Source organism: Struthio camelus, chromosome 14, assembly GCF_040807025.1.
Source record: "Struthio camelus isolate bStrCam1 chromosome 14, bStrCam1.hap1, whole genome shotgun sequence".
Classification (NCBI taxonomy): Eukaryota; Metazoa; Chordata; class Aves; order Struthioniformes; family Struthionidae; genus Struthio; species Struthio camelus.
Window position 1 is genome coordinate 23,164,251 of NC_090955.1, and position 22,829 is coordinate 23,187,079.

At 40.0% G+C, this 22,829-nt stretch overlaps 1 protein-coding gene across 19 annotated transcripts in view; it reads right to left on the reverse strand.

The window, feature by feature from the left end:
• Window positions 1–22,829, reverse strand: part of PBRM1 (polybromo 1) — a 67,724-nt gene that overhangs the window by 7,690 nt on the left and 37,205 nt on the right. For 8 of the 19 annotated variants that reach the window (XM_068906796.1, XM_068906792.1, XM_068906795.1 and 5 more), the window contains 10 exons: window positions 20,635–20,846; window positions 18,724–18,909; window positions 17,126–17,283; window positions 15,895–16,161; window positions 14,539–14,684; window positions 14,053–14,210; window positions 13,245–13,428; window positions 12,095–12,305; window positions 7,398–7,599; window positions 3,380–3,544 (listed from right to left, as the gene is read on the reverse strand). In XM_068906796.1, the coding sequence (XP_068762897.1) occupies window positions 3,380–3,544; window positions 7,398–7,599; window positions 12,095–12,305; window positions 13,245–13,428; window positions 14,053–14,210; window positions 14,539–14,684; window positions 15,895–16,161; window positions 17,126–17,283; window positions 18,724–18,909; window positions 20,635–20,846 (1,889 nt within the window). The remainder of the gene's footprint in view (window positions 1–3,379; window positions 3,545–7,397; window positions 7,600–12,094; window positions 12,306–13,244; window positions 13,429–14,052; window positions 14,211–14,538; window positions 14,685–15,894; window positions 16,162–17,125; window positions 17,284–18,723; window positions 18,910–20,634; window positions 20,847–22,829) is intronic. The other 11 variants (XM_068906803.1, XM_068906802.1, XM_068906798.1 and 8 more) reach the window with 3 other exon arrangements.

Here is a 22,829-nt window from a genome sequence, read left to right on the forward strand (position 1 = left end):
CGAAGGGAGCAACTCGAACTTAAAACCTGACAGCACTGGATACGCTGGGCTGCAGTGACTTACACTCATGGCACCTGACTGATGTAAAAGGGTTTAAAGGAGCACACAGAGTCCCTCATAGCGTTTCATTGTCAATATTTTCCGAGTGTCTTAATAGGAAGAACAAAGATTAACAAAACAGTATCGTGCTGCTGCTCATAATCTGTTTTGTTGCACGTGAGGGAAAAGGATTCAGAGCTTATTCTCATTTCTGGTCCGGTTTGCTGCTGTCCATCAAGTGAACCTAGAAGGCTATACAACATATCTGTAGTATGTTTATTAGGTCCTAGAACTTTTAACTTGCTTGTCCCCCCCAACCCCTGACCTCCCCGCCACCACTTAGTTCCCTATGCTTTCTGGTTGTAATGGATATGTTGTCAGATAACCAAGGAAAGGAGCTGCAAAGGCAATGAAGAGATGGTGGAGGACAGAAGCAGGTCTAGAGAGATGAGAGAAACTTAGATACACACGCTTACTGGAGACTCTATAGCCTACCCCAAGAAAGGATCTTTGCCACGCTCTAAGTAACTGAAACTTTCAAAATCGACATTTCTGGAATAAGAGTGGCTGACAACTCGCACCAGTTGTGACTCATCACAGCAGCTGCTAGGACCTCAGATCAAAACAGATCAAGCAGCTCCAAATACAAGCTAAATTTGGCACTTGCTCAGGAAGAATAACACAAGTGAGAAACCTGAAATTCCAAGCTTTACATGGAGCGAACAATGAAAAAAAAAGGAAGAACTGCCCTCCCTCACATCAATATTTTCTTTCATTACACCAGGCACCTACATCAACACTTCTTCAATAGCTTTTAGGCATCTGTTTCAAATATCTGGAGGCTCAGCTGTACCTCTATCAACATAGTGAAATCCATGTTTTTAACGAAAAAAGTAAGAGAAGAAATCCACAAAAGCATCCCTGGAGTAAAGTGCTTCTCCTGTACCTACTGCCTGGTATTTCCACTACACCCTGAGCTGCAATCACAGCTTCAACTCATTTATATGCACTTCTGAAGCCGTTAAAGGAAAAAAAAAAAAAAAAAAAAAAAAGAAACAAACTCACCTTTTGGTCAATTACAAAAGCTTATTTCTACAATCGCAAATAAAATATTTACTCAAAATATTTACTGGATTAATACGTTGTAGCCAAATCTGGCTCTTGTAGCTCATCACAAGGTTATACCAGCAGCCACTGTCATATCCCACGTACAAGACAGTACTTTGATTTTAAGTTAGTAAACATCGACAAACTATTTTCAGCTCCCACAGCACTAATTTATTATGTCTTTTTAATTACTGGTTCTTTCTCCCTTTTTTTTTTCCCAACTAAAACAATGTAAGATTAAATAAGCTTTTGTAATACCTAATTTTACAGGCAACCAGAGCACTGCTCACTAAAAGAAGCGCATCTCGGAAAGTGCCGAGATTTCGTGGCCCCAGTGGCCTTAAAACAAAGTCCCATGATGAAGCCGTTCTCTGAACCAGGTAAAAGCAGCAGAACGCATCCAGAACACTACTGTTGTACGGCTTAAGGATGGAGGAGGATTTGAAAGAGGCCTCAACAGAATAAAGAAGAAACTTCTAAGAAAGACTTGTGGAGACCCAAAGAAGGAAGACTGCATTTCTAAAACGGGCCACAAAAAATAGGAAGAGTTTGCACAGAACACTTTGACCATCCACTCTAAGTGTTCTACAACGACAAAGCGAAGAGACCTGAACTCCTGACTGTTTAAGATGATGCTCTTAAATATAGGCTTGCTTTTGAGAAGGCGGCCACAAGGAAGAAGGTCACGCGTACAAACTACAGAGTTCACGTTTTTGGAAAAGTTTTAGGAGAGGACTTATAATACAGATTACTGCCTATCAACAGCTACCTCCAAAAAAAATTGGAAAAGTGATCTCATTAAAAAATAAAAAAAAACCCACACACAAGAGGATGACATTTCTAGGCTTTCCTGACTGAACTACGTTACTCACAAAAAATGTAGTATTGGAGAAATATTATTTTTATATAAATATATATATAGATGTACACACACGTATGTATATCTATGTACACACACACAAAACTGCCAACAGCTTGGAAGAAAATTATCACACTACAAGACAAATCTGCTAGGTGTTCAAAGTTTGTTGTGGTGGTTGTTTTTAAAAAAGGCAGTTCAGGTGTAACCAAATGCTTCTGTGGCCTGGAGACCACAAACCAAACAAGGACTGCGCCTTCAGTTTAAACATCCATGCAGCCTATTTACTGAGAAGGGCTTTAGAGATCATGATGGGAAACACTTCAGGCTGTCAGCTCAAAGCATGGCCGCAGCCTGTGAGATGGGAAAGAAAAAACGACAAAAAGAATAAATGGACTAATTGGAAAGCCTTACAGGGAAAAAAACCCAACCAAACCAAGACCAAAAACCAAGACCTCCCAAACCAAACACCCCCCAATACTCATTTCTACATACTCAGCACTATTTTGACCTTCACTGAAGTACTGCATTCTAGACAACCTGCTGTAAAATCAGAAATGGAGGAAGAAAAACAACTTGATTACGTCCTCTCTAGTACATTTTCTCACAGATAGACGGCTGACTCCTCTAAGAGATTCTCCTTTGCGCTGCCTAGTGTGCAGATCCGATCCCGGAAATACTTATTCTGAGCATACGCCCTATGAACTGAGCTGGATCAGGACTGGTACCAGGCCGACACCTAGTAACAAGGACCTCGTGGAAAAGTTCTCCTAGCTCAGCTCTACCCTGAAAATCCCTTGATTAAAGAAAGGCAGCAACGTTGGGATTTCCTATCTGTTTTCACGACGGTTCTGGCTCCTGGTCTGCTCTGCTTACCAGTGTCTAATTGGCAATTCTGCAAAGTCACGCTGGGATTTAAAACTCAGTTTGGATCCTGTTTATTTTTCACATCGCCGGATGATTAAATACGTAAATCAATAAATAAAATAAACACAACTCGTCTCCTGCTCTACCACGTCCGCTGATGATGCATGCACTAGAAGAACACATAGCGCTGTCCCTCCTGCCGCAGCAGGGCTAACCGCGAACTCCCCAAAGCGGGGCGAACAAATACAACCGCATACAAACAGAACAGGACTACCGCACGAGGCCAAGCCTCTCTCACGGCGTTTTCAACAGGCTACTAACTCCCGGATCAAGTAACGTGGGAACATCAGGCTACTTCTCAGGTTAGGTATATTCATTATGAAGAAAGACTGAAGAGGTTGAGCTTTTTCTTCAGTAAGAACAAAGTGACCCAAGAGAGTGTTCAGAGTTATGAAGGGGGTTGATATAGTGGATGAGGAAAAAATGGTCGTAGCTCCTACGTTTTACCTGCAACGGGTGTCAACTGCTGATTGAGCATTCCCATTGGTGTCGGTGGCGGCACCACCCCCATAAGAGCCCCGACAGGAGTGCCTGCCCGGGGGGAGGAATTCTGCTGCTGTTGCTGTGCTGCTCGCTCTCTCTCCTGCTGCTCAGCAACTTTAGCTGCCCGCTCTGTAAAAGTATTTTAGATTTTCAGTTCTGTTTTGTAACCCAGAATTTCAAAATATTATCTGTTCATTTCAAAAGGACTAGTCAAACACTGGCATAGTTTAGTCAAATATAAAGTAGAACAGATCAATCTTCTCATACAGCATATAATTTGATGGCACGTGGCTGCAGCTAAGACTTGTCAAAAACCTTTCATGAAAAATATTCCACAGAGTTGTTGTTGTTTTTTTTTTTTCCTTTTTCTTTTTTTAAAATTTAAAAAGTCAGAGGACAAATTTGATAATAACACCAGTGTTACCAACATGAAGCGGCAGTCCAGCACTAGGCTCACTCCACACTAGGAAAACATGGCAAAACGTTCCCTCTTTCGACGCCACTGGCTCAGCTAAACCAGTTAGAGCAAAGGCTGGCCGCTCGCAGGCACACATGCCACCAGCTGCTGCTGAAATTTTAAGTACCGCGTCTGCTGGGCATGCCCTAAAGCAAGACGCCAAGAGCAGGTATCCAGGCCAGTCGGTGGCCCGTTCATTCTCAGGCTACCGATATTTTTACTACTGATGCAGCTGAAAAGTGGTGGCAAAGCTGGGAAGCATTTGCAAAGTTTCCCTAGTGGAGACGGGTCCTCAGTGTTTGGAACATAACAAGCAGCAGTTTGATGAACCAAAAAAATATTTTCTCCGCCTCTCTCTGCCATTTTTCCCCATTTTGGTCCCTCTTGAGCTATTTTTTCCTTTTTTGCTGAAGATGTCTAACTCGCATTGTGCTGCTCAGTGGAGGTCACGTGTGTCCTCGGTATGATGAATCTGGTCATTATCTCAATCAAGTTTCTCACTGTGACCGCAAGAATAAAAGATCTGCTTGCAGGGGCATCTGACCCTGAGAATTTTATATTAAGGAAAGGGCAAGGGGGCATGGGAAGAAGAAAGAAACAAAAAGCAAAACCAACCAAACAAAAAAGGAGATGGACCAAACGCCCACTCAAGGTGCTTTCGGGGCATGCAAGTTACTGATTTGTTTACTCTGAACATTATATCCTACTGAAAGCAACGAGGAACAACAAAGGATAAATGAATGCAGCGTACATCTCCAGCAAATTTTAGTAACAGTGAATGCAGGGCTAGACGTTTTCTTGCAGTTGGTGAAAGATGCAAACTGCCACTAAAACAGCAATCAAGGACCTCTGTCAAACCAGGCTAAGAAGTTCATCAAGGAGATCAAATTATGCATCCTGCCAACATTATCAGGTTTCCCTAGTAATGTGACTTCAAACACGTATTACACATTTGTCTCCTGGAGGAGCTGTTTGTGCAGAACTATATCCATACACTGAAAGACCAGTTCCATTTTTAAAGGCATTTCCTTCCTTCTTTTCATTTCTGTCAAGATGACGACGCATAGAAAGTCCTAAATTTACTACAGGCAACTCATAAATGACTGAGCACAAAATACACAAGATATGGTAGATCCTGAAGTAGAAAAATGAAATAATCGTCTACAGAGCAGAGCAAGCGTTTAGGGAAAAGATGAAATAGCTGTTCTGACTTCATCTACTTTTGGCCAGTCCAAAAAAAAAAAAAAAAAAAAAAGAAGTTAGACAAAAGAAAAAGTTCTGGAGACCCTCTGAAGAATGAGAAGTTGCTCTTAACTGCTCAGTTTTATCAGACTTTGGAGCGCTGAGCCTTGAAGAAGGAGCTAGCATAGGACAAAACCTGAGTTTTATCTAAGTCTCTATCCATGTCCTGGCTGGCACGGAACAAACAGAGGGAACTAATAACACTGCCAAGAGGGAACAGTGGAGGGTGTCAAAAAGGTCAGTCTTGAGCGTTCACCTCAATACTCAGTGAATCTCACCCCAAATCATTCAGGCCAAATCATAAGGCCTGAGATCACTCAAATGACAGTTCCAACACATCTCAAAAGACAGAAAGGAGACCTTCTGCTTTGACCATAGCTTTTCCTTAAAACAGGCTTTTGCCTCAATCTCTATGCGTAATTTTATTTTATTTTGAGGAGTTTTCACAATGCAGTTAATCGTGCAGGCATTTCCAAAGTAGCCTGTTCTTGGTTATTACTAAAAATCAACTATTATCCTGCATATATACCAAATGCAATTTCCAATAGGTCAAAATGGATCTAAAATGCAAACTACTTTTCACTAAAACACAGAAAGGCACTTTTCCACTGAGATGTCAAACCCTGACAGCTTCCTGCTCTCTGCTGCATGGTCTACACCAGAGAGCGCATCAATTTTGAGCTGTCACAGTGGAAGGAACGGAGTCTCTCTCCCTTTCACATGGTAAGCAAACACAGTTTGGACGCTTTGTAACCCCACCCCAATCCCTCAAAAGCAAATAAAAGCAAGCCTGGTTCTCGGCAGACATCAAGCCTGAGAAACTGCAGTTCAAAACTCAAAAGCTTTGGAAAATTATAAGTGAGAAAAAGGATTAAAAAGGAAGCACTTAGGCAATCATAAACACAGTGGACAGACACTGTTGCTACTGTTGCGTTACAGCCATGTCTTCCAATGGAAATGCAAGATGTCAAGCTGCTCTAAGCTACGAAGTGATGATGACGCGCTAGCCATCCTACTGCTTGACAGTTAGGCCGTAAGGAGGGACCTGTCAACGAAAAGGTATCATGCGCACCTAGAATGATGTAAAAGGAAACTGCAACAGGAGAAAAAGGCTAGAGTATTTTCACAGAGAAAGAGCATTACCATTTCCCTTCACAGTGTTTGCAAAGAAAACTCACACGTAGCACAGTGGTGCTGTAATACTCTCCAGAACTGCAAAGAGGTACTACTGCCAATTCAGGAAGGACTGAGGAGGCCGAGGGTGGAAAGTGATAGCATGCAAACTTCTAGTTTGAAGACCAAAGCTGCCTTTAAGTTATGAGTATGCAAAAAAGCTACCAAATTTCAACTTTAAAAGCAAGCGTATAACTTAATCGGGCAATAACTTTCAGGAGTGTTGAAACTCTCCTATTCAAAGCAGTATTTTCTTCCAATAAAATTGCAATAGTTGCCTAAAAAAAAGGGGGAGGGCTTTATACTGGAAACGTTGACACATTATTAACTATAGCAATAAATCCAGATGTTAAGTCAACATACTTGGTTTGGATAGGGACTGCTTTTAAAGATCAAGTGATTTTGATCAAAAAAAGTTGAAGCACAATGACAAATATCAGTAGGAAAGAAAGAAAGAAAGGTCTTTCTAAAGTATCTTATGCCTATGAAATATTTCTAGGCTTACTCAGGATACGAGATCTCCCAACAAAATTAGTTACAACTCTTAAATAATACTGAGATCGAACAACAGGTCATACTCCCAGTATTGTAACAGATGTTGTAGCTTTGATTTTATTCTACTAAAGCTTTTTAAGAATCTGAGTTCAGTTAATCAAATAACTTTTTCCCGCTCCACTATATGCTTTCTTACCTGCCTCTCAGCTCCGAGGAGCTTCTTGCTTCTTGTCCAAAATCCCCTTTCTTGCCTCCCCCCCAGGCTTCCCTTAAGAAAACTTTCACAGGTAATTTTTCCAACTGACTTCCAGCAATTTCCCTCCATGCCCCTTTACTTCCAATTTTGTCCCCATTTTCTTTGTCTTTCTTGACAGCTATTTGTGGAAAAGACTTTTAAATAACCAGTTGTCATGCAGACATAGTGCACTACATAACTTAAACATATAGCCTTTGCTCCTCTTCAGTCATCTCTTAATACGAACTTCTCTTTAAGGTACATCCAGAACATAAATATAAATATCTTCTTTCATTAAACCTGCCATCTGAATAAAAGTAATGAATGCATCTAGAAAGAAAAAAGTAGAAAGGACTTCATAATTTTATTTTTTTATTTACCTTCATATTCTGCTTTCTTAGTTGCTTCCAGGTTTCTCCACTCAGTTCCTACAAGTCTGCTGAGCTCTCCAAAGGAGTAGTCCGGGTGCTGAGCTTTAATTACAGCTCTCATCTCGCTGCTAAATAAGATGTAACCACTCATGTTGATCTTCCTTTTTGATCCCTCCTTTTTGGTGCTGCCCTTAACAGACTTGGGAGTGGACTGTGAGAAAAAGCAGTTATGACCACAAGTGTACAAAAGAGAAGCTTCTCAACATACAAAATCCAAAGGCATATGAAACAGTATTTAAAAAAGTTCCCACATTTCTCTTGTGTATATCAAGGACATCCAAACTTACAGCCTCTAAAGAGAGGTGCATCTCCTACCAACAAATGACAACAGCACACACATTTAAAGAAAGCACACAGAAGAAAAAAACAATTATCTGATCCTTTTCAAACCTGCCAGACAAAAAGCCAACTTCACAACTGAGGCTTCAAAGAAGTCTGAGTTAAAGAACAAAGAATATTTCCTATTAGCTGGTGTTATTCCAAACTGAACGAGAGGACTAAGATTGGGCCAGCTAGCAAACAAGTGATAGATTTAGGAGGCCATAAAGAGATTAAAAGAAAAAATATATATATTGCCCTGTGTCACAGATTTCATTCCTGAGGCTGTTCAGAAACATTGCAGACACAAGTAAAACTCGCGTTTGCCATTGCACATTTTAGGAAATTGCTTCCATGTTTCCTCCTAGACCTTTGCAACTCCCATCTTCTTGACTCCATCCTCCTCTCTTCTCATCCCTTAGTGCTCTATGTTTTGCCTGCCAGACTTCCCTCCCTTTCTAGTGTTCATTTGCCTTTACATAAGTACCCGTTTCTCCCTGAAAAAACCCAAAGTCCAGTTTTGCTGAACACTGTCACCCGCACAACACATTCACATCGCCAGCTGTATGTTAACAAATAGATATTCTGCTCTCTTAAAAGATCTGCTCCCTTGCTCAGTCCTACCAACCAGCGCTTCCTACCCTGACTACTCCTGTCAAGAGCTCCTTGACATCTCCAGCCATCAAAAAAAACCTGTAACCTATTCTCACAACAGCGGAGATACCCTCACTTCTCAGACTCTTTCCACATATACTTGTCACAGGAGATCAAACGATTCATCAATTCTCTTAATCCATAAGGCCAACAACCTGGCTATCATACTAAAATCCTCAAAAGCCCCTCCTTGTATCTTGACCATTACAAATGCCTCTCATCTGGAAAACTGTAATTGTTTCCAAATATTTCAAGGATAAGAAAGAAAAGAAGAGAAAAAAAATGTATACAAATTTTTTTTTTTCCTATTCTGAAATTCTGACCATGTTACTCCTTCCGCTCTCCACTCTGGGCCCCTCAGTCCAACGCTCTTCTCTCAGCTAAATACAAAGCTTCAGCTATACTAACATGCTTAAGGAGTCCTGCACAATAATTTAAGCCAGGCGGCAGATAAACTCAGGCATGCTTGTAGGTGATTCCTAAACTTCGCTGTATTCATTTTCAAATGGCAGTCCATCCTAAATGTTTTCATTGTAAACCTAAAGGGAACACACGTCTTTCGGGGAGGAAGTCTTTAAAGTTTGTCTTTATGATGAAGGGAGTGAAAAAAAGCACACACAGGTCTTGAGACAAAACACAGACCGTGTACAACTGATCATGGCTTCTGAGGCAAGCACACACTAGCACACGGAGAGTTCCCAATTTAGAAAAGTGAAAATCCAATGATACACTTGGCCTGTCATATAGCTGCACTTAGAGAGCTACACGTTTATCCCGTTGGTTTGCCTTTGCAGTGCTGGCAACAGAGTTTTGCTGAAAGTAATCCAAAGTAAAAACCTACTCATCAGTCTGGAAGGGAAAACCGGACTTGGGAAAACTGTCAGAATTCTGAGTTCAGTTCATCCATCTTCCATAATTTTACATCTCTGATACAACAATTTTTAATAGATTTTTTTCCCCATTTGAGACAAATAATTGTCTTTTCAGTTTTAGATGCTGTAAGAGAAGAAATAAACCCGAGACTCAACATCAGATCACTCTTCTCTGCCTTTTCTCAGTCATACTGCTGAAGAAAAAAGTAGAGTTCTACATCTTCCTCCTTTTTTAGGTTCTACTTCTTGCTTCACACAGCAAACTGTGCAGCAGGAAGACTGGCATCCACGGATTTGTCAAGCCCCACTATACCACATGCTCACTTTGTCTTGACTCCTTGTGTTTGATGCAAAGTACAAATTTTTGTTTTTTTAAATAATTGTTAGATAAAATTCCACACATTTAAGAGAATATGAAGAAAATGCATGCCGTTTATCTAAGAGTTCTGTTTAAAAAGGTACTTTTCAGTGAGGACATAAATACAGCAGACTAGGATGGGATGAAGAAGAAAGCTTATTTCTATGCTACACGTTAGTTATCTCTCCGCAAGAGCCAAATTGTACATTGAATGCTAGGTCAGACACAATACGTCTTTTCTTTCAAAATCAGCAGCGTGACATATCTGCTGGGGCACTTGCGTGTCATCATCAGCTTGCTTTTGAGTACACACTGCTATTGGTCCTTTTCAGTTTTCCTTAAAACATTTTTAACTTCAAGTTCTCAACTTAGGAGCTCACATCTGTCTAAAGATATGTATACGCAGGCTGGACATGTCTGCTGAGTCTGATTTCTCAGCACTTACTCTGAAAGCTCTACCAGACTGTCCTATTACAAATTCAATTAAAAAAAATTACAAACGTCAACATGACTTTTTAGAAAATTAAAAAAAAAAAATCGTATTTAAAGACTGAGAGGTGATCTGATCAACGTGTACAAGTATCTGAAGGGGGAGTGTCAAGAGGACGAGGCCAGCCTCTTCTCCGTGGTGCCCAGCAACAGGACAAGAGGCAACGAGCAGAAACTGAACCGAACCACAGGAAGTTCCACCTACACCTGAGAAAAAACTTCTTCACTGTGAGGGTGACAGAGCGCTGGAGCAGGTTGCCCAGAGAGGTAGTGGAGTCTCCTTCCCTGGAGATATTCAAAACCCGTCTGGATGTGATCCTGGGCAATATGCTCTAGAGGTCCCTGCTTGAGCAGGGAGGTTGGACTAGATGATCTCCAGAGGTCCCTTCCAACCTAAACCATTCTGTGATTCTGTGACTCTCTAAAGGAGTATAAGCAAAAAATAGAAAGAAAGATTTTCATTCTCTGTGGAAAGACACAAAGTAAAGGAGAGCAAAGCCAGTGAATATTGCAAAAAGCAGTTTGAGGACATCTTTAATGCCCATTGATCCTTATTTAAATTGCTTTCTGGAGCTGCCATACTTAACAATTGTATTATCTTAATTTATAAAAAGTTACCTTCTCCCTTCCTGCAGTGTTACATTACTTGGTTAACGCCGATATCAATATACTATCTTTTTGTAATACTGCGCAAGAATTTTCACGCTACTTATTCAGCGCTTCATTCAGTGAATTCAGCACTGAAAAATAAGAGCTGCAAGACAATTTCACACAGGAAAATGTGTTTGATGGTCTGCCCACGTGGCAAAAGTTACAGTCAAACTAAACCAAAGCTTTCAATTTCATCCACTCTTTTCTTTTTTTTTTTTTTCCTTGACATCCAAAGACAGTTATTTCTATCCAGAGGCCTCATCCTTTCTTCTACTGTCAGTGAGGCTGGAACTTCAGAGTCAAAGAAGCAGAAGTGCACATTGCTGGTTACAGAGGTGTCCCAAATTCCCTCCCACTCCCAGCAGGTCATTCCCATTGTCTCTTTAATGCTGACAACTGTATTGTGACAATGTGGTGGAAACAGAGAAAGGCTTTCATCCAGCTGCAAACAAACTTTTTGGTTAGGTTAGTTTTCAGTTAAAGCAATTCCCCACCCTGCTTCACCTCTCAATCACATGAATGCCAGGGTTTGTGTCATACACACAGAAAGAGAGGGAAGGCAGACAAAAATGCCCTGTTTGGCAGCAGCAATGACTCATGCCACATTCAAGTGACAGGTAACCACATGATTCCTCGTTTACCTACTGTCCATTTACCAGCAGACTAATTCTCAAACTTCTAGGATGTCCAACAAGATGCATTAAAAGCTCTGGTCATTTTTATTCCGACTTTCTACAAGTTCTGGTTTCCAAGTATGAATGTGCAAAACCAGTCAGTGATTTTCAGTGTCCAAACAGGAAAAAAAGTCATTTATTTGTCCTTCAAGAATGATTTATAGCATTTTCTAAAAAATGTATCAAAAATGTAACACCCAAATTGTTAGCTTTTGTCAAGGCTTAGAAATGGATGGTATGTCAATTGAGAATTAGAATACAATTTGTACCTCCGATCCTCATATTTAACATGAAGACATGATATTTTTTAGTAAGTGTCATAAAAATCCTACGAATGAGAAATAACATTGACATAACACACAAAAGTGTTGCATGTTACAACCCCAGAAGATTTCCTCAACATAATTATTCCCTTTTAAGAGTATTTACATGGACTTAAATATTACGATCATGAATATCATATTGGATACGCTGAACTTCGGTATAATCATTCCAAAGACTACTAAACTGAAATAGAAGTCTCTTCTGTGCACGTGATAAAATGGTTTCTGCTGGTTTTTTTTGTTTATTTGGGTTGAAGAAAGAATGAGAAATACAAAATTTTAAAGGTTTCTTAGGGAAGATCTTTACCTGTGGCGGAGTGTAAGGCATTATATCCAATTCACTAGCCAATGGGGTCTGAAGCTGAGGGATAGAAGGTGTTTCAGTGATGTCGCCTTCCTCTTCTCCCATCTCTTCTATGTCTTCATCACCTCCTTCTAACTCAGCAAATTTTGCTTCTAGTTGCTGGATCTTCTTTTCTAGTAGGGGAGATGGCTCCTTCTGAGGAACTATAGGTTTTCTGAAAGGTAGAGTAAGAAGAAGAAAAGCAGATGAGAACACGCTCATCTTTTATAGGGCATAACATATGAGGTGAGTGCACAAATAAACACGTAAATCAGATATTACAACAGGAATTCAACAATGCAACTCAGCAGGTCTGTCTCCTTTTGTTCAGGTTTGATTTAAGCTAACATTCTTAAACAACAACAATGCCTAAACACTACTGTAATTATGACAGAAGCAAGTTAAATTGCTTTCAATAATTTGCTGGTTGTCAGGTATTTTGTAAAGTTAAGAAAAACAAGGTAACAAAACCAAATTTTCTTTCTATCAGCTTGAACAACAGGGAAACAGTGGTGACTTGGCAACTGTCGGTGCTTCCTTTCAGAACACCCAGCAGAGATCATTCAGCATCTGTGGCCAGAGTCAAACTTTGTTGTTTTTTTTTTTCCTTTTTTTTGTGTGTGTATTTTGAGAGTTAGGATAGAAGAGGATTCCAATGCAGAAAATTTTTCATTTCTGCAATAGAAAGCAGTTAAAATTTAAACTCTAGGGAAGATGCAATGTTACTTAAGTTAGAAATTAATGTTTTTTATTTATATCAATGTTCATCAGCTGGAAAGCTATTTGTTACCCATAATGAGGACCTAAGCATGACAGGCATTTTAACCCCATCCCAGGGGATTTACACCGCTGATAATGTAATGACCTCTACTGAAGCCTAGAGAAGAAAAGAAAATATCCACTGACATAAAGACAGTGAAATATGGATGTAAAGGCTGATGTTACCTGGACTCCTTCCCACGATGTTAAAAAGACAAAACCAAACCAAACCAAAATAACCCAAAACCCAAAAAATTGTGATTAGTCAAATTATTCAAGTTCTCTTGCTTCTACAGCCATGATTTCTATATAGAAGAGCACTTAAGAGATTGCCTCATTCCCATAATATTTTTACCTAAAATAGTATATTTCATCATCAACAACTTTTGCAGAGAGCGAAAACCTCTTGAGCCCTTTAAATTTCTTCATTTGTTTGTCACTTTCATTGTAGCGGCTCTCACAAAGGAAAACATCATTTTCGGAGATTTCTGTTGGTCTGCAGGAGAGGAAGTCCTTGAACGACAGAACAGCACACTTCCCTGCAAAAATGAAACGAGCCGAGTAAGGCGGAGGCCACCATTGCAGGCATCTTATAAAAAGTGTGGATACTCAAATATTCAACTACAGAAAATGCATCAATTGACATCCCTGTATTAAATAATGTCCCCCATGAGAAACCTGCACCAATCCAATGCAGCTTTTGTTTTTTTAAGAACAGAAAAACTCGCAAAACATCAAAAACCATGATCACTACTCAGTTAACTATATTTAGCACACAATCTTAACTACAAAACGAAGTACATAGAGTCCTCTTCCTACCCAAAGCCAATTTCTTTTTTCTTGGAGCAGATTTTCAGGACTTCTCAGTATTGAAATAACGACACTAATGAGTTTTCTGTCCTCCGGTTGTAGGCAACATTCAGCTTTGGTCACATAAACGTAATTCCGTTTCGTAAGAAAGCCTGCTGTTGATGAAAATTTTCACTACAGGTGCCAAAGACAGGCAGGCATTGTGGAAACGGACAGAGTAAGCTCTCCTCCCCCTCTCAATATGGAAAAAAATTTACTTGGAATCAAACATATACTTAACTATAAGGCACTTCAGATTTTTAAGACGTTTAGGAAAGACAGTGTCCTTCGGATTTAAAGTTGTCAATAATTACCCAAAATGCAAGTCATAGGACAGGTCTCCTCCAAGTTACTCAAAAACACTTCCTTCTTGTAGAACATTTTAGTTGGTTCATGTTCAGTTTCTTCAGGATGTATAAAGATTGGACCAAAAAAATATGCAGCTCCATCTCGCACCCACATCTTCTCAATTCTAGAAAGAAAACCAAACCAGTGACGTAAGTGAACGGTCATCTCTCCTAGATGAGACAGTTGGATACATGAAGTTGCTCAGGAAGACCGTCAGGAGAAACCTATAAGTACAGAACAGCAGGCTGGAAGTCATCTCCATTCCAACTCTACAGCTGCACCACCTTTTTAGGCTGCCAAGCTTCTACCTCAGTCTGTTAAGAGCTTCTAACATTTTGTTTCATTCAGAAGATCTTTTTCCATCACCCTCTTTTCTACTTTTTGCAACAAGCCCAACTTTTGTGCAAGTTATTTTTATAGACACAAACTGCAAATAAAGAAGCTACACCTACCTTCCTACCCGAGGTCGCACTAACCCATGTGATTTTATGAAGACACAATCCCCAACCTTAAGCCACATATCATTGTAACAGAGCTGTTCAAAGTAATGGCAACCAGGTTCTCCATTGGACATTTCTACCGGAACATCTTCTTTGTCCTACAGAAGAGCAGGCATTTAGAAACTTGTCAAAGATGGAAAACCAATCACATAAATAAAACATACCAGGTGCGAGTAAAAAAAAAAAAAAAAAAAACAACCACACTTTGTTTTATCTTGATGTCACGTTACCTAAGTTGCTAACTTGGCTATTTCACAAAGCTGTAATTTTGTCAGAACAGTAATTTGCAGGTCCTTTTTTGTTCTGTTGCTTCGCTGCTGTTAACTGGCTAAGCCCTTTCAGCTTATTTTGATGGATCGTTTTAAAGCACAGTAATACGCTTAGGAGGCAGGAACTAAGTATTTGGCCAAATGAACATACGTAAGTGTCATGACTCAACTCTCATATACAACAATACCCACAGCTCATGTATTGCGTGCCAATTCATACCATTTGTTCTATTTAATTTGTTACTTTTTAGCAAAAATTCACATTGCGCCTCATTTGACCGTTTAGTCCGAGATTTCAGAAAGCTCATCAAAACGCAGGATATCCCCCTAATGTGCATCAAGACAAGACCTCACAAGTTTTCATACTCTCGGTAGAAAGAGTTCCTTTGTTTTATCACGATGCGAATAAATTGGAAAATATATACTCAGTGTCTAACGAAAGCCCACAGCAATGAGCGCGCAGGGTGTTCTGTGTTGAAGTTCTGATAGCAAATTCTGAATATAAAGTGGATACATTTGATGTGTCTAAACACAATAAACAAAACCATTTTACCCAGTATGCCGACCAGAAACATTCGTAAGCATGTACATGATAAACTGCTCAGTTATCAACCATAAATAGAAGGCCACAAACAACAGAATATTACGTATCGCCTACTGCTCTCTAGTTACTGACAACTTTACTGAAATATTATAAAATACAGAATTTCAGCATTGCTATGAGCTAAAAATAGACCTCTGGGTCTACTGATTTTCTAGGCTTAGAGTAAACTCTTCAGGAAAGTATAATTTTCTTTTCCAAAGCGGTACAGAAAAATTAACCCATCACACAATGACGAAAAGCCATTTGTAAAACAAAAGAAATCTAGCAAATAGGTACATAGTTTATTTTTCATCCAGTCTGTCTATTTATATTGTGTTTAGCCGCATCAATTGATGCAACTTTCAGGATACTGTGAAACTGAATCCATGCGTGCTCACATTTCATCATTCCTTATCTGCCAAATACAATCGACATCCAGCTGAATATCTTGCATACCTTTTCAAGATGAAGGATACTTTCTCCCACCTTACTGTCCTCCGAGTTCTCAGTGTGTTTCTCCTCATCTACTTTGTCTGTATTAGCAAACACAGAAGCAACACGGACCACAGGCAGAGGCACATCTCGTGGGACAAATCTTACGGAGCTAACAGGCATAGTCCACAGTTTAATCTTTTTAAAAGATTTTGTCTTTGCAGAATAACGTGACTCACAGACATAGACATCCTCATCTCTAAAGTTTTCAGGACATAATTTAAAATATTCCTGTGGATTGAAGAAAATACTTTTAGACAAAGGCTTTCAGGAACACACACACACCATAGAAACACTGTGAACTCCCTCGCACGCTCCCTCTTTTTTTCTGTGTATTTATCAGAAACACTTCAATAAAAGCCCAGCCACTGAGTTTTTTTCTTACTGTTTGACATCCAAGTTGCATTAAAAATCAGAAATAAACAACGAGAAATCCCACCCTTGGAGGAGAAGAAAGCCCATGCTAAATTCAGTACAGGTGCCAGGTTGCCAGAAAAGTTGAGTTCTATTCATCTACCAAAAAGGTCCATTAACAAGTACAAGGAGACCTGCAGCCCCAAAGCTGCTGCCTTTACAAGGTTTCTAAGCTTTGACCAGGAAAGAGACCATGACCACTGAGTTGTGAAAAACACTAAGCTTCGTGCCCATTGATATCTGACAGTAACACCCATCCATGTCCTCACCAGCAGTAATACTTTTTTCCTTAAACGCACTACTTTTGAAGAACTGGTCGAAATACTGACATGTTTCAAACAAGCCAAAAACACACAGGGAGCTGTGTGCGCAGGGAGCTACGTGGAATCAACTTGAAACAGAGAAGAAAGACTTCAACCTGTTACCAAGCCTCCAAGTCATGCAAGTCTCCCTCTGGCCAAAACCTACCTACTCCCTTTTAAGGGAATCTTTAAGAAATTATCTGCAATTTTTCTACTACATCCTCTGAAAAGTCAGTTAGCTAATCATCTAATACACATATGATCCTACAAACCAAACAGTGTTGGAAAACACCACCACTTTATACCACTTCTGCTCTACAGGGCAGCAAATATTCACGGTACACCAACAGTACAAAGGAGTAAGTTCTATTCAAGTGCTGTTAGACTATGCCTACGTATCAGAATACCCACACCTCTTCGAGAAAATAAAAGAGAACAGAGAACACGTTATGTAGCAAATTAATCCAAAGGTCTCTCACCTTAACAAACATGACCACGCATTTGCCTAAAATTTTGCTAACAGGAACTTTATTGTAATAGTCACTTTTAAAAACTTCTTTCTCCAAGAACTTTCGCGTTGCAAGATGAAACGTTTCGTTTGGTCGATAAAACCAACAGCCATACAACCATTTCTCTCCTTTAACATAGGAAAAGAAAGGGGGAGGGAGAGGAAGAAGGGAAGAGAAGATGTCAAAAGGTATGTTCTCTATTGCATGAGCAGCTGAAACCAACCATAGATTGCTTTCCTAACCAAATGGCCATATAGGAATTCATACAGGGAGTAAATTTAACCCATTTAAAACAGGGCAAACATTCCTTAACTGTCTCAGATAAGAAAAATTTAGTTACTTAAAAAACTGGCAAGTTTTTTTTCCCCCCTAAGAAAACCTGACTCAGCAAAACAGAGGAGGAATTAGCTCTGTTGAGCCAAACGGCTATAGGAAATACAGTCCGCAACTTATTTATAATCCTGACTTTCAGCCCTTCAAACGGCTTCAAAGTTTGCACAATAATCGCCTGACTATTTGAAGAGCCAGATGTTTGAAGACCCTTGGACAAAAGGTTTCAAGCTTTTAAGAACTATTACTTCCATGGTACGCTGAGATTAAAAAAAAAAAAAAAAAAAATCAAATTATATCTTTTTTTTTTTTTTTTTTTTTTTATAAATTGGGGATATATACTATTTTTCTAAATCAAAGAATTTAGAATCTGTGGACTGAACCAGCATAAAAAAGTGCTATTCACTTTCTCCATAGCAGATAAAGAACATAAGAAACATCCAACTCGCCAGACCAATGATCCATCTAGCCCAATATGCTCTATCCAACTGAGGAAAGAAGCAGCAGGACAGGCTACTAGGGAAAAGCACGCAAGCTTTGCCTTTGTCTGTGGTTCATTTGGATTAGGAGTGTTAGAGAGCTGTTCAATTTTTCTGGCTGTTATTCTCTGCTTATTCCCTTTATTATCTGTTTTAAATCTGCAGTACATTGATTTGTCTCATCTGTTTTTGAATCTGCCTCCACAAGCTCCTGGGGAAGCCAATTCCAGAGGCTCACTACCCACTATATTAAAAACCCAGACACTTTCACGTGTTTTAACCTATTAGTGCCAATGAGTAACTTCTAATTCTAGCACCACAAGATTTGCTGAACGGTATTTCTGCATTCACCTTACCCACCAACTATATGATTTTGTAACATTAATTATACCCTGGCTTCAGACTTCTCCTCTCCAATATGAGGAGTCCCAGCCTTTTTGCTCTCTCCTTATAAAACACAGCTACACTTGAATTACAGGGAGCCCAATCCACATAGAAGAGCCTGTTCTGTGGGATACTTACAATTTGTGGGGGTAGGGAAGAAGACCCAAAAAACGTGTGTTGACTCAAAAACTTTATACCTGTGATATTCTTTGGAACAAAGTAATTCACATACAAGCAGAAATACTCACCAGCCCCCCCACACCTCTGTAAATGAAATAATTTCCACACAGAAAACGCTCAGCTTGGAAGTTTTAAATAGTAGTAATAATAATAGTAAGTTTCGCTGCATTGTTTTCCTAACAAAGACGTTCTTACCAGCAGAATCTTCCCACAGCCTCTCAATACAGACTATATGAGGTTGCAAGTTGGCTTCAGCAGGCTCCACATACACGTAGTCCCCTACATGGTACATGCTGTTCTTGAAACTGCAATCCTGGCTGTAGGTCCGATGCAAACTTGAGAGGCCAGCTGATCCAGAAGAATCTTCACTCTTTTCTGCTTCTTATTTCAAGGAAAGAGGGCGGGGGGGAAATAGAAGTTAGCACATCCATATTTACATATTAGCTACTACTGCTCATGTGAATGCTCTCACCCTTTGTTAAACGCTGGATAGCTCAGTCTTCTGTGAAAGACAAATAAAAGGCATTGCATTTAATGCACTCAAACGGGTAACGAAAGTATCAACCTCCTTTAAGTACACACTCTAACTTACCATAACTTGATCATGTGGCCAAAGCCTTTGAGTCACCTAAGGAACAAAAGAGGGACTCTAGAAATAGACTATGAACTTTTTAAATCATATCTCTGCTCTTCATGAATTGAGTTAAAGGATCTGGCTTAATGAAATCATCACTAAAACACTAATGACTAATAATTATTTATAAAGCAGTCGGTAGTTTTGTTAGTATTGTTGAATCCAAATTCCAATGGTGCATCCAAAGAGCATATGAAAGCCAAAAAGAGGAGGACATCCACAAGCAGGAGCATCATGGCAGATTAATAACGTTTGCAGGCTATCTCGAGATAGTGTCAATGTTTAATATGTAACCATGAATTAGTCTTTACTATAGCAAGGTCACCACAGTGCAGCTGTGGATCAGGAAGCCACTGTCCTAGACTCTATCCAATCAGCAAACAAGAAGAGAGAGCGCCTTTCTTTCTGTTCCCAGAGGCTCAACGCAGAAGCGTCACGTGATATTCGAGGCCTCTCTCTGCAACTGAATTGCAGCGTGAAAGAAAGGTGAAAGCATGTTTTGTGCTGCACCTACTCTCTCCTTCCTGTTACTGGTGCTGCTGAAGACTGTGGACTGCTTCTACAGGTAAGTTTTAATGAGGCCCCCCCACACACACAGTGAGAGAGGAAGAATTTGCTGATAGCAATGAGCTCAGAAGCCTTCAGAAGGGCATGTTTTGTTTTCTTTGGGGGTACTTTTTGGCTCTCATAGGAAGAGAGAAAAAGGGCATCATAGCTGTTGACCCCTTACAACGCTGAACCTGGCTCTAGGAACCAGACTTTTCTGTTGTTGACCTTAGTGCTATGTGATAAGGGTAGCCACGTCAGAAAGATAATCCAAGGTGGAAGGACTAACAGCTCTGCGGAGGGCAGCAACTAGAGAGCTTTATTCGTTCCCCTAAGCCTGTTCCACATTCCTCTAAGCCTGTTCCACAACCACTACATGCACAGGTAGAGCCAACGTGAAACACGAGACCTTCAGAGTAGGTTTCTTGCCCTACAGAACGGCACAAGCCAGTAGTTCTTCACAAAATGCAAAAGGCCTACTTCAATATCAGCATTAAAAGCATGATCATAGACAACACTATCAGCAAACAAGAAAGTTGGTATGTGCCCTAAAAAAAAGTTATGACAAAAAGTCAACTGGAACAGTCACTGCTGAGTTTATTATTAGCAGATAGAAAGATATATTAAAAACTATTGTTTTATTTTATAATATCCTTAGAATAAGACTACCAATACCTGTTCTGATTAAAGAGTTTATGCAAGGTTAGCATTTAACCGTATGTCTGTCTTAAAGCCATATGGCTTGGCCGACAAGGATCAGAACAAAATCAATTCCTCATAACTTTAAATTACAAGATCCCTGGCTGGACAATCAGAGGGACTATTAAGGCTCCTTCAGTAGGTGAAGCTGCAGAAAGAACAGAGCATACATCATATGCATATTTTTCAATTACTATATTTCATATTGATATAAAGAAAATAGCTACCTCTCTTCTCCTCCTCTCTTTTGAGTTTATCCTCCTCTATTTCTTTGGGCAACTTTTCCTTCTTTTCCTTCTCTACATCATTGTGAAGATGCTTGGTGGTATAGCTGAGAGCTGGCGACAGAAGAATCTCTCCATTCTTACACAGCTCATCTCGAATTTTAATAAAGAATTGCTGAAGTTCAACTGCATCCTCATAAATCTCTGAATCAGTCCTGAATAAAAATAGGTACAATATGACAAGACAGAAGCATAGTTTGTGCAGAGACAAAAAGGATTCTGAACAGGCACCTATCGCTACCACCCTTGGTGATAAGTTAGAAACTCATCTTTCATACAAAAGGTGTCTTACTCAGCAAAGGGCTAACGTAACAGAATTCAGTACATCTTGCTTTATTAACACGAGTAGATTTCTTGGTTTACGGTCTGAACAGCACTGCCATACTAAATAGTCAAGAGGAACAAAATGTTTGTGCCTCTACCTCTGCGTTCTTTTTTTAAACTTTTGGATAGAGCACCATGTTGCTCTATGGACTTTGGAAAATGATCCTCACCACAGGTGATTCGAGCCATCTGTCCAGCCGGGCTACTGGCGTCAAACTGAAAGCCTAAACCTACAAAAGGCACTTGCCACCAAACCTATCCTTCACGTGAAAGTATTTACAAAGTGAAGGATTAGAAAGTGAAGTATAACCAGGGCCTAACGTTTTAATTTCAAGTAGCGGACTTGCTTTGAACTTGTTTTCGAGTTACAGAATTCATCACTAACTATTTTTAGAGAGAAAAAGTTTATAGGAGGTTGTTTACATGTCCTGGAAAGTAAAAGGGATCGATATTCTGTGCCCCAAAAGAGCAGTTTCCAATCAAATACCGTCGAGTAACCACGTGCTGTTTTTATTTGGGGAGATATTTGGTTAAAATGGCCTTTGCCTCCTCTGAAATCTGTTGCCAGCTTTTCAGTTATAGAACTTACAAATCTCAACGAAGGTGAACCAAAAGGTAGATGAGGAACCAACACTACCAGCTTACTTGACGGCTGCACAGATGTACGCCCTGATTTAGAGAAGTCTCTAATGCTCCACCTCCGGCTGGGAACGCTGACAAACTCGGAGGTAATTTGCAATGAAAAATACTTCACATTTCTTAAACAAAACATAAAGGAGAAAGAAACGAAAGAAAAGCTTACTCAGTGTAACCCAGCTCTATTTGCCAACTCACAAGCAAATTGCCAGAAATCACCTGGAGCGACGTTGTACATTAGGTCAGCTCTGCCTTCAGAGCCTGCGTCCATCCTTTTATGCCATAGTAAAGTGGAGGCAATTTACCTCTACATCTCCTACTTACCAGGAAAGGACTCTCATATTTCCATCTACAAATTTCCCGAATAAAAATTTTAGTGAAACGTTCCCGGGAAGAAAGCTGGTCACGCTAGCGTTCTACCACGCACGTGCAACGCGCACAGCCAACCCATCTCCCATAGCCTAGAAGCTGTGAGCCTACTGAGCAGTGCAAACGTAGCACAGATGCAGAAACTCTGACTATGCCAAGACGTACAAGGAGCTCCAGTCAGGCTCTGCACGTTCAGGAATCCTCAAGCACGCCCGTAGCTTCCTAAAGGATGCTTTAAAAAACAAAACACTCCCCAAACAAACAACAACGAGACGCGTTCTGGAGGGAAAACTAAACAAGACAGCAAAAACAAAACAAAATCCAAGAGAACGTGTCCAGGAAGATTATGACATATCGTAACCATAACTACGCTAGGCATAGAGCCTATAATAAATGGGGTTGACAATATCCACTAAAGCTCCGCTCTAGCGATTGATTTTGGTGCTTATTCCTAACAAGTGGCAGCACAGACACCGGCAAATCATGCTCCACCTGCTACTCTGCTGTCTGTCTGTATCAGTTTGCCTAAAAGCACTATTTTTGCATACACCAATCCTAAAATACCAGAAAAATCACAGATAACTGGCTGGGCCTGGTCAAGCTGTTCACTTTTGAAGATGACTTCCGAGAACCTAAATAGTCATTTTAACAAAAACAACTTAATCACCCCTATTCCTGTTAGCAGATGTTTCAGCACCTTTCTCATAGCTTTTCCTCCAGAGTCAAGAGCTCACCTGTATAGCTCTAAGTATTCTAGCTAATTCAAGTTAAACACAGCAAAAGGTGGCAGGTGTTTGTACTTTTCGCAC